Below are 13,841 nucleotides of genomic sequence, written 5' to 3' on the forward strand. Positions count from 1 at the left end.
AAGACTGCGCCAGAGAGGAGCAGATATTTACCTAAGATCACAGTGAGTCAGCAGCATAGCCAGGACTAGAACCCAAACTTCCACTCTTTGGCCAGTGCTTCCTTCCACTGCTTAGGCATACTGAATTAAAAAGAAAATCTTTTTGGCAAACCTGTACAGCATAGGACAAAAAGCAGACCAGAGCTGCCTGGTCCTACCTGCCTTTAAGCCCCTCTGAGCCCCAGCTTCATCTTTTTTTAAATATGTTTTTATTGATTTCAGAGAGAGGAAGGGAGAGCAAAAGAAACATCAATGAGGGAAACATCAATGGGCTCCCTCCTGCATGGCCCCTACTGGGGATTGAGCCAGCAGTGCCGGCGTGTGCCCTGTGACCTCCAGGTTCATAGGATGATGCTCAACCACCGGGCCACACTGGCTGGGCCCAGCTTCATCTTTAATGGAGGTAACACCTGCCTGGGTGGACAGCAGGGAAAGAACTACCGCCTTAACGCACAGGAAACAAACTCCTCCGCCTGTCGTCCACCGGCTGGACGCAGCTTCTTTCCCCAGAGCTAAGTCAGGGTTCCTGCAGGGATCTGAGGGTCCAGAATTCAGAGTGCAGCCACGTGTGTGCCGAGGAAGGGACGTGGCTGGTGAATCTGGGACATGCCTTAGAGGAAGCTGGTCAAGGACATGACTTGAAGTCTGTTTGGAACTTAGGGAGACCCACCGAAAGACCCTGCTCACATTGCGGGAAGGGAGATGAAGGCCCGGCGAGGGACCCTGGCACAGCTGAGCCGAGAACAAAGGCTCTGGCTCCCGACCCACCGCGTCTTGCATTTCTGGAAGCCGGAGCTGGGGACTCTGGGCTACAGGCATGAACTGCTCACCCTACCTCCCCAACTCTCGGGCTCGGTGGCGGCAAATTACAGGTGTGCCAGCCGGTAGAGCGAGACCTCTAAGCAGCCGTCTGCAGGTGACCCGGGCGAGAGGGTCTTAGGGACGCAAGCCGCTCCTGCGGCGGCAATCGGGGGCCCCTGCTCAGCTCTAGCGCGGAGCGCGTCCCCGGGGCTCAGGACTCACCTGCTCCTAGGGAAGCGCAGGAGAGAAACTGCAGGCCCTGCCGGCGTGAGAGGCGCGCAGCTCTGCCCGGCGCTGGGCCGCCTCTCCTCGGCCCCGCCCCTTTCCCCCTCCTTCCTGCCCCTTTGGCCCCGCCCCCCTCCCGCTGAACCCTCCAACCCTCTGCCCCTCCGCCCCCCGCGTGCTTCTAGGTTCCCTCTCGGTCCCTAGGAAACTCCCACACCCTCTCCGATCCTCACCTTAAGCCCTTCCGTCCCCAACCCGCGTCTCACCGTCACCTGGCATCCTCTGTGCCTCTGCACCCCCCGTCCTCTCTCCCAGCCCCTTCGTCTTCCTGGGGTTGGGACACGCCTGGGAGGGGCTCAGACTGACTAGGGAAGAGGGGCTGTGGGTCCCGGGAGGCTTGCTGAGTGCCGTGTGGACTTGAGCAAGGCAAAGCTCCTCTGCTCTGGGTCCCCTGCCGGCACCAGGAAGGAATTGCTTTCGGTTGGAAACTTATCTAACTCAGGACAATTTGCTGAGGACAGAGTCCTCTGCAGTAACTTAACTGCCGCCCCCGCCTTTTTTTTAGTGAAAGAAAAGAAGTATTCATGCTCATCTTTAGAATGTATCCCGAATACATTGGCTTCCTCCCCTCTCCACCATCACCGTGGTCCAGGTCACCACCGTTGCTCCCTGGGGTTTGCAGTAGCCTAACAAGGCTTTTTCTCGCACCCTTCCGTTTTCCCCATAGCAGCAGAATGTGGGAAACTGGACCATACATAATAGGTTAAGCTGCTTTAGTTGTCTTTGGATCAGATGCAAAATACAACCCAAGCCTCCCAAAAGGTGCGGGACCCACCTTTCTAACCTCTAGCCCCGTCACCACCCTTCTCTGCGCCCAGCTCCCAGCAGTGCGGCTACGCTCCTCACTGCGGGATCTTTGCACACTTGGTGTTATTCTCACAGCTTCTGGCGCTTCCCTCTGCTCTGTAAGGACCCTTCCTTTTCCCTGGACCTCAGGGAGGCCCCTCGTCCCCCATCTGTTATTCTCTGTCTCAGACCCTTTATTTTCTTCCAGGCACTTATTAGAATTTGTAACTGCTTTATTTGTCTGTTTTCTTGTGGCCTGTCTCTCCCATTCTCTTGGTATAGTTTCCATGCAGAGAGACAAGCTGAGGGCTGTCCGGCTAGATCAGGGGTGGGCAAACTTTTTGATTCGAGGGCCACAATGGGTTCTTAAACTGGACCGGAGGGCCGGAACAAAAGCATGGATGGAGTGTTTGTGTGAACTAATATAAATTCAAAGTAAACATCATTACATAAAAGGGTACGGTCTTTTTTCTTTTTTTTTTAGTTTTATTCATTTCAAACGGGCCGTAGTTTGCCCACGGCTGGGCTAGATCCTCAGTACCCAGCACCAGTGCCTGGGCACAGAAAACACGCTCTCAAAAAATATCTCTTTAATAAAAAGCCTTTTTGATGGGGTGGCATCTCCAACAATCAGGAACTTTCTCTTTGCTTCTGAATTTTGATCCCCTGGCAATGTTTCTGCTCGTTAATGAGTAATTCTTGTCTGGGGTTTATGGCTCAGAATAGAGCAGATCGCAGGCAGCCTGGCAACCGCTGGCTGGTGTGGGAACCGCCTTCCTGTGGAATCGCAGCAAGTCTCAACTTTGAACTCAGGAATGTCAGTCTAGCCCCCAGGCCCGATGTCCAGCAGATGTGGCATGCTGCCAGAGGCCTTGGGCTTTCCACAGCTTCTGAGGATCCACGATCCAACTGTCTTCCTCTTCGCCTAATGCTCCAAACTCCTCTCCCAGGCCCCACAAACCTGTGCCCGTGAGAGCTTTCAAATGGAAGCAACACCAAGGAAGGAGCTAGAGTGGCAGAGTTGGCCTCAGGGCTGACACAGGGGAGGGTGGAGAAGCTTGGCGGAGCCCAGGAAGATGTGGCTGACAGTGGTAAGATTTGGCAGGAAAAGGGCACAAGGGCACAGTTCAAAAAGCAGCATTTACTTTGGTTTTCATTTCTCCAAGGCCCCGGGGCCTCTGTAAAGTTCTTGGGCCGTGCACACTCTCTCCATCATGCCTTCAGCCACTGCAAAAGCTGAGGTGTGTAGTAGGTGATGATGATGTCGGCACCTTTGTGGGAGAGAAACAGGAAACAGGGGAGGGGGGGGGCATCAGCTCTGGGCATACCTTCTGGGAAATGAGGGCCAGCGGGGAAGAAGGCAGCTACTACAAAGAGGCACAGTTAGTGCGTTTCACAACATAAGACTGAGCCCAGTGCTAGTCAATCCTAGCTCTCTAGATTGTGTGACTGTGGACAAGTCATTTTCTCTTTTTGGACCCCAATTTGCCAATGAATAAAATGCACAGTGGGGAAGCAGATACGCTGTAAGTTCCCTTGCCACACTGTGTGCCATACCAATAAAACCAGCTCGCATTTATGGAGTGATGAACATATGCCAATCACACCTATCATCTCATTTAACATGACAACCACCTACCAGGTATCTTATCTACTATAGACAGGACTGAGGTTCAGAGAAGTGGCTAGGCCAAGGTCTCACAACCAAAATATAATAGAGAGCTCTGCTTGCTTCACTGTTCCATGTTCTGTTCTACAGTCATGTCTTTTCCTCTCAGCCTGTGTCTGTTTAGATCACTGTTACCTCTGGGCCTAAGACTCCAGGCTGTTTCAGGACTTCATTTCCATTTCTGGGCAAACTGCCTAATAGTCTGTGTCACAGGTCAAAAACCCCACCCCTGCCAGCTTACCAGCTCTGCGGAAGGCAGTCATGACCTCCAGTACAGCGGCCTTGAGATCAAACGCTCCAGCCTGGGCTCCGTGCCACAGCATAGCAAACTCTCCAGAAACGTGGTACACGGCCAGAGGGAGCTCTGGGTGCTGCAGAGAAGCAGCAGGAGGCAGAAGTGGAGGGTGGGTATCCCCCTGGGAGGGTCCCTTGTTCCCTGCCCAACCTTTGACCATCTTGAGCCCCATGCCCTGAGGCACTGCTGGGGACCCCTTCTTAAACTGTTAGAGCAGAGCTGTTCAAAGGCTTCTGCCCACTGGCGGCTCCTGGGCAGGGGCAGGGAGGGGAGGATTCCTGTCCAGGGGCAGATTGCTTCCAACTCTGAGATTCTGCAGTCCATCAATCTAAGGTCCCAGAGCCCGCGGACACACTCTCTCACTTCCCTGAGCCCCCCTTGTCTCTGCTCTGTGCTCACCTTGTTCTTCACCTCCCGCACAATATCCAGGTAGGGCAATCCCGGCTTCACCATGACCATGTCGGCTCCTTCCCGGACATCCCGGTCCTAAGGGATGAGGTAGGGTGTGGGCAGTGCCTGGGAGGCGAGGGGAGAGGGGGACAGGCTAGCTGGGGCTCAAGCTCTGGTCACTCACCACTGCTCGGAGCGCCAGGCCTCGTGCTCCCGGCGGCAGCTGGTAGCAGCGGCGGTCTCCAAAAGCTGGGCTTGACTGAGCCGCGTCCCTGGGAAGCAGCAACATCAGGGAGGGCTTCAGCTTTGGGCTAACGGGTCAGGGCTTTAACAGCAGACCCTAGCCCATCCCCACTCACCGGAAAGGCCCATAGAAACAGGAAGCAAATTTGGCGCTATAGCTCATCACCGATACCTGTGGAGAGAACGTGGGGATTGCGCTCAGTCAGCCCTTTCCAGTTGTTCCAGGGTCACGTGCAGGAAAGGGACCTAGGCTGGGAAGCAGAGTGCCTGCGTTCTAGTCCCACTGGAGCTCTGGGCCTTGATGTCCCTATCTTAGGAGCAGAGGGTGAGACAGTCCCAAAGACCTTGTCCTGTCCGTCTTCAGTTCTGTGATTCTTGGCAGAGGTGGGGGCAGGCCTCTCTCCTCTCCTCACCTCCCCACACCCCTCCCCACCACCCCCTGCTCCTACCCTGTTGCCAAATCCATGTGCCATCAGAGTCTCCTTGATGGCTTCCACGCGTCCATCCATCATGTCCGACGGGGCTACCACCTGGCATCCTAAGGGAGGGAGGATGGCCTTCAGGACTCTGGGACCCTCCTGTCTACTCCACCACCTCCCTGACCCAGAGGTTCTCACCCCTGCGGGTGGCTTACTCACCTGCCTTGGCATAGGCCAGAGCCACCTCTGCCAGCCGCTGGCGGCTCTCCTTGGCCTGGAAAGCCCCATTCTCGCTCAGAAGCCCTGCACGTCAGACAGCTGGATTTTAGGGAGCCCCTGGCCTGTCCCATTGTGGGGAGAACTGGGCAGTGGGAGTGCAGGTGGCAGCAGGGCTGGTGGAGGGAGGGAACTCACCACAGTGACCATGGGAGGTGTAGGGGCACAGGCAGACGTCGCAGGCCACCAGCAGGCTGGGGAAGGTCTTGCGCAACAGACGAACTGCTTCGACAGTCGGGGAGTCCTCAGCGTCCGCTGCAGAGCCCCGCTCATCCTAGTGACAGGGAAAGGACAAAGGAGGCACAGTGAGGACTCTCCCCATTTTGCACAGGGGACTTGACTTGCCCAGTCAGGGTGTCATAGTGCTACTTAGCTTCTTGGCCTTACATGGGTGCTGTCTTAATAACAGGGGCCATGTCCATTCGCCTGTGGCCCCAGGGCCAGCACGAGGCCTACATGAGGGTGTGGTCAGCGTGGAACCTCAGCTCCCCTTCACCCAACCTCCCCTTCACCTCCCCTCTAATACCTCCCCCGATTCCTCACCTTGGGAACTCTACTGGGGACACCAAAGACCAGGACGCAGCGCAGGCCCTCTTCCACCAGGGGCCTCAGCATCTCTTCTAGCCGGTTCACACCATACCTGCGAGGAGGGGCTGCAGTGAGGCAGGCCCCGGGCGAGGGTCCTCCCCACCGGGCCACACTGTGCCTCTACTAAGAGCCAAGTAGCACTTGGTACCAGGAGGGCTCAAGCCCCATAGTACAGGGGGTGGGAGCAGGAACGTACCCAACAAACAGATGGGTAAGCTGAGGCCCCAGTGGCAGACTATGGGATTCAGCTGCAAAAGGCCCCTTCAAGGTTCTTTTATTGAACTCCCATTTGAAGTTAAGCTCTCCTCTCCAAGACTCTGCTATGATGCCTCTGGTGATGGGTAGCCCATTACTTTACAAGGCTGCCTCTCCTGTTGTAGAACAACTTTGGCCCTGACAAAACCCTTCTCTCTACTGAGCTGAAGTCAGACTCTCCAGATCTTCTACCTCCTGGCTCTGCTTCTGCTTCCTGGCATCTCCACCTGTAAAACCTCTCCCTCCATCATCCCCCTCCCTCCCCACCATGTCTCCTACCTGGCCACTCCTGGAAGGCTGGCAACAGGCTGTACATCATCAGGAACATCCCTGCAAGAGTGGGGGTGGGCTATGGATTGGTAGCTGTGGAAAGGGCCAGTGGTGAGGGGGTGACGAGGGGGGATGGTTGGGGAGCTGGGAAGGAATATGGAAGTGGAGATGTTGGGAGGAGGATAGGGTCCAGTGTCTGGTCCCCCTGCCTGGCCAAGCCCAGGGCCTGAAATAATAATAGGAACAACAAGAATAACAGTGACAGCAAGAGCAGCCTTACTAAAAGACAAGCAATCACAGGAAGCACTCAAGTGGTTAAGAACTTGGACTCTGAAGTCAGAAGGTCCTCACTCACTATCACAGTCACTTCCTAGTACTGACTGGGTGACCTTCTTAGCTTCTTGACCTTACATGGGTGCCATGTCCCTTCGCCTGTGGCCCCAGGGCCAGCACAAGGCCTAAATGAGGGTGTACCATCTCTTTGAGCCTCAGGCCCTCTTTTTATATCCTGGGTGGATTCATTCATTCATTCATTCATTTATGCAACAAATATTTATTGAGTACTTATTATGTGCCAGGTGCTGTTCTAGGCTCTGACAGTATAACAGAGAACAAAGCAGACAAAAATCCCTGCCCTCAAGGAGATAACGATCTAGGGTGGGAGTGGGAACCTTTTTTCTGCCAAGGGCTATTTGGATATTTATAAGATCATTTGCAGGCCATAAACAATTATCAACTTAAAAATTAGCCCGCTAGATTTGGTCAAACATTTAATTAACTCACCCCTAATGCCTTGGCAGGGCCAGACCAAATGATTTTGCGGGCCTCATAGGCCTGCAGGCTGGATGTTCCCCACCCTTGACCTAGGGGATAATACTCATACTTCCCTCATATGGATGCTGTCAGAGCTGAAAGATAACAGATGTAGATGCTTAGCATAGTACCTGGTACACAGTGAGTTCTCAATAAATGTCAGCTGTTGCTATGCTATATAATAAAAGAGTAATATGCAAATGGACTGAAGGGCCGGTCACTATGATGCGCACTGACCACCAGGGGGCAGAAGCTCAACGCAGGAGCTGCCCCCTGGTGGTCAGTGCGCTCCCACACGGGGAGCCCCGCTCAGCCAGAAGGCAGCACTAAGACTGCCGGCCTAAGTCTGCTTCCCACATGAGCCAGAACATTCCCCGAGGGCTTCTGGACTGTGAAAGGGTGCAGGCCAGGCTGAGGGACCTCCCTCCCCCCCAGTGCACGAATGTCATGCACCAGGCCTCTAGTTATTAATAATCATGCCTACCACCTCTTACATGTACATAGCACTTAGCAATCTACAGAATACCTTCCCAGCTTCTGTCATACTGCGAAAGCTCAGGATGGCAGGTAAGACTTATTCTTATTTTCCAAATGGGAAGATTGAATTCTTCTCAAGGTTTGTTTCATTCTTAAGACAGCTGTCCTTAACCCATATCTTGAGCTCCAAACTGACATCTCACTTTATCACCCACAAACAGATGTCTGCTCTGGTCCCACCCACACCCTGCGGATCAGAGACCCGGCTCATTCTGCGGACTCACGTGACAAAGATGGGGTAGATGAGGTTGGAGGCACTGAATGTAGTGGCGGCTGCCTGCCAGGTCCGAAGCAGTGGGTGGAAGTAGCCGCTGTGGAGAACAGACTGAGGCTGCATGGTGAGCAGTCAGGGTACAGGGTAGCCAGCTGGTTGGAACTGAGGGCTCCTGGGGTATCTGCTGGGTGTTCAGCTATGTGGGGACAACAGGAGGAAGGTGAGACATGGTCCCTGTCCCCAGGAGGTGGTCATATACCTCCCAAGCTCTTCTGGATTCCTGCATCTGCTCTCTACCTCAGTGTTCCTCTGAGTGTGGTTCACCAGTCCTTGCTCGTCTATAAGATAAGTAGAGAAATGAAAGGAGGCCTTAAGAAACTTTCATAGCAATTTGAACCCAGAAATACAAAATTTGGGCTCATACTTATATGGCCTCTCTTTTTCTTTTTAAATAATATTTTTCTAGTAATTTATTTTTATTTTATCAAAATAATCAATCTGGGCTGGATGGAAATTAGTATGAGGAACACTGATCTAGCCAACATTTATACTTTGTTTATTCCATGAAAAATGTCCATGTACTTGGCAGAAAGTTTAGATAAACCAAAGTAAAAAAACTCCCTGTAATTCTACCCTTCATACGTGGACTTGTCAGGCAGGACACACACTAAGAGGATTAAATAGTGGTTCCCAAGACACACACACACACACACACACACACACACACACACCCTGTGGAGTGGCCATTGAGGTCGTCTTTTCCAGCCCTCGAACTTCCTGCTACTCCCCAAGCACAAGCCACATGTGGCTAGCTTCTGCCTCTGCTCACCCTGTTCCCTTTATCTAGAAGGCTTGTGCTCTCTCCATTCCTCCAGCCCCAAATCCTACCTGGCTGTCCACAAGGCACTCCTTCCTGCCCTCTCCCACTAAAGCCTCTTTTCTTGCCCAGGTCACACTTTCTCTTCTATAACAGGTCTTTGTGACTATATCTTATCTTGTCCCAGCAGACAGGGCTTCTCGGGTTTATAGTGAGTTCATTTTTTTTTGTCTTCCCCACACATTCTGCCACATAGTAAATATTACATGAAATACCAGACAATATGTCCTAAATGCTAAATAAATGTAAGATAGAAGGAAGCTGGGGCAGTAGCATTTGTTTCTTGAGCACCTACTGTGTGCCAGGCCACACTAGACACTTGCACACATGGTTTCTCACTGAGTTGGCACTACAGTCCTGGGAGGTAGGGCTGATTAAGTGCATCTCGGAGAGGTGGAACCTACCCTAAAAGAACTCTGAGTTCCAATGTGAGTTTGGAGGTCAGAAGAAGCTTGTTGAAAGAAGATGAGGACTTGAACTGGTTTTGCAGGATGAGTGGGTTCAGCTAGTTAGAAGGAAAGGGGAGAATAGTCCCTCAGGAAGAGAAGAAAGGAGTAAAGGTAGGAAAGGAGGGATGGCTATGGACTGGTCTTAGGACCTAAGGAGGCAATCAATGGAACCAGGTGTGTATGGAGGGGAGGGGGGCAGATTGGGGACAGGAAAGTTTCTAATGCGGGGGAGGGGCCTGGTCAGAGCCTGGCTTTAGGAAGAAAATCCTGACAGCCTGAGCGCAGCAGGTGGGAAGCAGAGGAGCACAGAGGATGTGGAGCCAGAGGGGTGGAGAAGGAAGGGCCATCATAAGGCGGCCAAGAGGCAGTCTCGTGGGAGGGACGCTTTCCTGACCTGGAGGGCAATGGCGACAGGGACCAGGCAGGAACAGGGTAGTGGGGAGCAGACCTTGGAGAGGAGGTGGAGAGCTCCGTTTTAGAGACGTCCTTTGGGAGGCGTGTATAGATGTCGATGTGAACAAAAGTGACTCCATCTTTGCATCCCTGCTTTTGTTTTTCCATGCTGAGAACTCTGACCTAACTCGTCTCAGCCAGCACCAAAGCCTCACAGTTAATGATTAGCTGTGTCCTATAAATTCACATAGTGTAACCATTGATTCCTGTCAGTAAGTGACCAGAATGGCACATCAAACAAGGTAAATATCAAACTATGCAATCATATAAATATCAAACTATGCATTGGCAATCATGAGACCTGTCTCATTGCATTCTTTGTCCTTTAGTCTTGTCAATCATTAGTAGTTCAGCTATACTACAAAAGATTTATTAGTCTAGCTAATAATCTGCAGGGTCGGATGGGTTGTCTCTTCTGCTCTAACCCAAACTTCAGTAAGTAATGACCCTATAATAAATTCTGTTATAGTCAGTGGACTTGCCTGCTTCGTTTGTCAGTCTGAAGACACCTTTACAGATTGGTGGTTAATATACTTGCACTCCACCTTCAGGCAAGGTGCCTGAGGGGACACTCAGTAGCCAAGTTGGGAAGAAAAAAATATCAAGAGCTACTCATCTCTCCTTGTGTGAATGGGATCTCAAGGCTCAGAGAAAGGCAGGGACTTATCTGAAGTTACACATTCCCTTGGCCTGGGGAGTCCTTTAGTACACGGATGATGCCTTTCTCCCCAGTCTCCCAGGCCTCTTTTTATCTGACCCGCCTTCCTGTCAGGATTGGGGTTATCAGGAGCCACACGGGGCTCCATCCTACTACCCCACCCTTGAGCCACCATATCACCTGACACAGGAGCAAGCCAGGCCTCCCCGAAATGTCCAAACTCCCAAATGAGCAATCATTCAGCAGTTACAAAGTCCCGAGTGACCATTTTGTGCAAGATTCTGCTCTCAGCCTGGCCAGTGTGGCTCAGTTGGTTGAGTGTTGTTCTGTGTACCAAGAAGTCCAAAGTTTGATTCCCAGTCAGGTTACATGTCCAGGTTGTGGGCTTGATCCCCAGTAGGGGGCGTGCAGGAGGCAGCCTATTAACGATTCTCTCTCATTGCTGTTTCTACCTCCCGCTCCCTTCCTCTCTCTATAAAATCAATAAAAAATATTTTAAAAAAAGATTTTGCTCCCAGGTCTGCCAGGGATTAGCCTAGCTCAGAGAGGTTGTCACTTGCCCAAGACTACACAGCTAGTTAGTAACAGCCAGAATTTGAATTTGTTCTAGACGAGTGCTCGGTTTTATCTACTAGTCTTGGTAAACACCGGATTCAGCAGGCACCTCTCTGCCTCGACTATCTTTGCTTTGCTTTGGTGGCTGGAGAGCTGAGAAAACAAGGAAACAAGAATTGAGATAAGGAAATGTAGGCTCAGAGAGGTTAAGTAACTTTAACTTGCTCAATGTCATTCTGGAGTCAAATCAGATTCTGAAGCTGGGTCTACACACGTCTCAGATAGCAGCAACTTTTGTGGCAGCTCCCAGCTTCTGGAATCCAGAGCTGCATTCCACTGGCTTCATTCTCGCTTCTACTTTAGAAGGCTGAGGGAGCAAGTAAATGCCTTCCGTTTATCAGCAGCAACAGGGCAGGGCTGCCTAGGAGCTTTGCAGGAGGTGGGGGACAAGCGGGGGTGAGAGTGTTGAGGGAGAGGCCTCACCAGGGCAGTTCCGCTTTAATATCTGTGTGTTGTATTTTAATTTTAGGGTTCAGGGAGATTTGATTTGAGAAATGGGTATCAGTCATAAAAAAATTAAGTTGAAAATCACCAATCCTGTTTATCGCTTTCATTCTGATGTGGAAATTGGATGCAGAGGCAACAGGGCCTGATATCACACAGTGAGTCAGGTACAGAGCTGGGCTTGAGCACGGGATCTCCTGGCTTCTAGTCCAGTGCCATACCCTGCACCACACATGCACATTCTGTCACAACAGGTGCTGAATCAATATGTGTGGGGTAGAAAAACACCCCTGAGCAACAGAGTTGCATCTCTGTTTGCAGAGCAAAAGCCAGTGGAGGTTTGGGAGATTTTCATACACTTGGGAGAGCACTTCTCTCAAATCAAGGGAGCTTGCAAGTCACTGCTTAAATCCTGTCACACCTCGCTGAAGTCAAGAGCATGTCACCATGGGACCCAGCACCTATGCTCAGCCATATTAGAACAGGTTAGCTTTAACTAGAAAGCGGTATAGGGTGGTCCAAAAAAAAACTACATTTCAGGGTTTTCAAAGAGCCCAGGTCTGGTCTGTGCTCAATGTGTGACTCTGAAAGGTTGCTAGCCTTTCAGATTCTATAAAATGCAAAGCTGCAGAGATTAGAGATAGTGAACAGGTATGTGCCTAGTCTCACAGTAAACACGTAGCTACTTTTATATTAGGGATAGAACTGATCTGGAACTAGATTTCTAGGCGTGCCATCACATCCATGCCTCTGCACACACCCAGAAGGGAGAACTTTTTTTTTTTTTTTATAGTTAAGGTATTACAAATGTGTCCTTATCCCCCTTGCTTTAATTTTTTTACATTTGCTTTTCATTATATCTTTCAAAATCATTTGCTATTTTAGACACAAAACAAATTAAACCAAATTGTTTTCTCAATAAACCTGTGTGGGCTCCAAGGTCTTCCAAGACATCCCAGGTGGGGGTGGGATCGCTGCCTTCCAGAGGGGGTGGGGGGGTGGTGGGGAATAATCACCACACAGATGCTACAACCGAGGGGTGGACCAGGTGCTGTGGGAGGGATCTGTGTTCTCTGGGAGTCAAGGATGGCTTCAGGGAAGAGGGGACATTGAGGAATAAGTAGCTTTTCAAACTGGTTGTAGAGGTATCTCCTTTCTTAGAAGGCAGTTTCCCCAACCTGGGGGTAAGTTAAGTTGGGCCCTAAGAGCTGCTACCAGGAGGGACTGAGAAAGAGCTACAGGGTCTGAGCCCCCCATGTTGTGCTCAGGGGAGGATTCCAGAGGTTATGGCCTTGGCACAGAGGGCTGGGAGCTACTCTCAGATCCGGCAGGCTCTGCCACCAGCTGGGGCGGAGGCAGTCAGGAGGGCCAGCTAGGTAGAAGGTGGCCAGGGCTGAAAAATCCAAAGCCCCTGAGGGGCCCAGGACAGCAGCTGTTAGGCAGTTATGACAAGGGACCGACTTGTTTATTCAACTCACATTTCCTGAATGTCTACTTTAGGCCTGTCCCAGTGCAACACACAGGAATTAAAGAGAAGAATGAGACCTGGGCCATGACCTAGAGCTTTGAAGAGAATTAGCCAGGTCCACAGACTCCTAAGACATCTTGGCTAAGAGGGTCCTTAAAGCTTGTTGATTACATCATCGAAATGATGGCGAAACTGGGTTCAAGGAAGGACAGGCACAGGCCCAAGATCATGCAGGGGGTAGTGGCAAATTTAGGGCTAGAATTCAGGTCTCCAGCAGCCCAGTTTTCAATGCCCGCTACTACCCCTTGATACTTTACGTTCAGATTTCAAAGCCCACAGCAGACTTGGGCTGTGGAGAACTCTGGGTGAAGGGGTGGGGGAGGGAAGCCGACCCGTGACTCTGGACCTGGATGCAGCTGGCTGCACGACAATAAAGTGTGTGGATTTTGGAGTCTGTTCTAGCTGTCACTTCCCAGCTGTGTGACTTCAGTTGCCTCATCTGGTAAATGCGGACTTGAGTCGCCCTAAATGGGCTGTTGTAAAGACTCAATGGGCCAATGCACGTACGTACAAACCTAGCACAAAACGGCTGATACAGTTCCACCATTCTCCCACATCGGCGATGTACCTCGCGCTCTGCACCGAGTCTGCTCCAGGGGTGTCCAAGGGAGTAAACCCCAAGGACTGGACACGTGCCCTCCAGGACTATGGGCCCGCGGAGACCCTACCCCGGCTGCAGCCGGGCAATCCACCCCTAAGAGCCCAAATACCGGCCCCAAAGGACGGATCCCCGGCTGCGCTGCCAGCGCTTCAGGCGCACAGCACAGTCTGGGTCTAGGGACGCGGTACCACAGCCTCCGCCTCCGCCATCTCCCCGTCTCCGGCCCCCGCTTACCTTACCTCCTCGGAGCTGCGAGCCTAGGCTCCCGCCACCGCTCCCTCGCTCTCAATCTAATCTCCCCGGGTGCACCAGGGGCGGGCTGCTTCCCGGAGGCGG

At 52.0% G+C, this 13,841-nt stretch overlaps 2 protein-coding genes across 11 annotated transcripts in view; both read right to left on the bottom strand.

Moving 5' to 3' along the window:
* HDHD3 (haloacid dehalogenase like hydrolase domain containing 3) overlaps window positions 1-1,365 on the bottom strand; it is a 3,139-nt gene extending 1,774 nt beyond the window's left edge. Inside the window, exons 1-2 of one of the 4 annotated variants that reach the window (XM_015568804.1) lie at window positions 1,063-1,156; window positions 32-120 (exon numbers count right to left, since the gene is read on the bottom strand). The gene's annotated coding sequence lies outside the window, so the exon portion shown is untranslated. Of the gene's footprint in view, window positions 1-31; window positions 253-1,062; window positions 1,157-1,331 lie in introns of those variants that run through there. The other 3 variants (XM_015568805.1, XM_006771209.2, XM_006771210.2) reach the window with 3 other exon arrangements.
* A 1,121-nt stretch (window positions 1,366-2,486) lies between these two features.
* ALAD (aminolevulinate dehydratase) lies at window positions 2,487-13,835 on the bottom strand. Of its 7 annotated transcripts, none has more exons than XM_015568800.1 (13): window positions 13,745-13,835; window positions 8,178-8,218; window positions 7,891-8,076; window positions 6,326-6,376; window positions 5,747-5,843; window positions 5,342-5,477; window positions 5,147-5,230; window positions 4,958-5,046; window positions 4,625-4,680; window positions 4,450-4,537; window positions 4,275-4,361; window positions 3,822-3,951; window positions 2,487-3,182 (listed from the first exon to the last, which is right to left on the bottom strand). In XM_015568800.1, the coding sequence occupies exons 3-13, from the start codon at window positions 8,001-8,003 to the stop codon at window positions 3,124-3,126; spliced, it is 990 nt and encodes a 329-aa protein (XP_015424286.1). In that variant the 5' UTR covers window positions 8,004-8,076; window positions 8,178-8,218; window positions 13,745-13,835; the 3' UTR covers window positions 2,487-3,123. The 7 variants fall into 7 exon arrangements, with proteins under 7 accessions (XP_015424286.1, XP_015424285.1, XP_015424288.1 ...); XM_015568799.1 differs by having other exon boundaries at window positions 13,740-13,835; XM_015568802.1 differs by having other exon boundaries at window positions 6,326-6,542; window positions 13,740-13,835.
* Window positions 13,836-13,841: the final 6 nt, after the last annotated feature.

The sequence above is a fragment of the Myotis davidii genome, unplaced genomic scaffold, assembly GCF_000327345.1.
Source record: "Myotis davidii unplaced genomic scaffold, ASM32734v1 scaffold64, whole genome shotgun sequence".
Classification (NCBI taxonomy): domain Eukaryota; kingdom Metazoa; phylum Chordata; class Mammalia; order Chiroptera; family Vespertilionidae; genus Myotis; species Myotis davidii.

Coding starts and splice junctions, on each gene's coding strand:
- ALAD (XM_015568798.1), bottom strand. CDS start 8,003: ATGCAGCCTCAGTCTGTTCTCCACAGCGGCTACTTCCACCCACTGCTT. Junction 6,377..7,890: donor ATCTACCCCATCTTTGTCAC/GTGAGTCCGCAG, acceptor CCACTCTTGCAG/GGATGTTCCTGATGATGTAC. Junction 3,183..3,821: donor GACTGCCTTCCGCAGAGCTG/GTAAGCTGGCAG, acceptor TCTCCCACAAAG/GTGCCGACATCATCATCACC.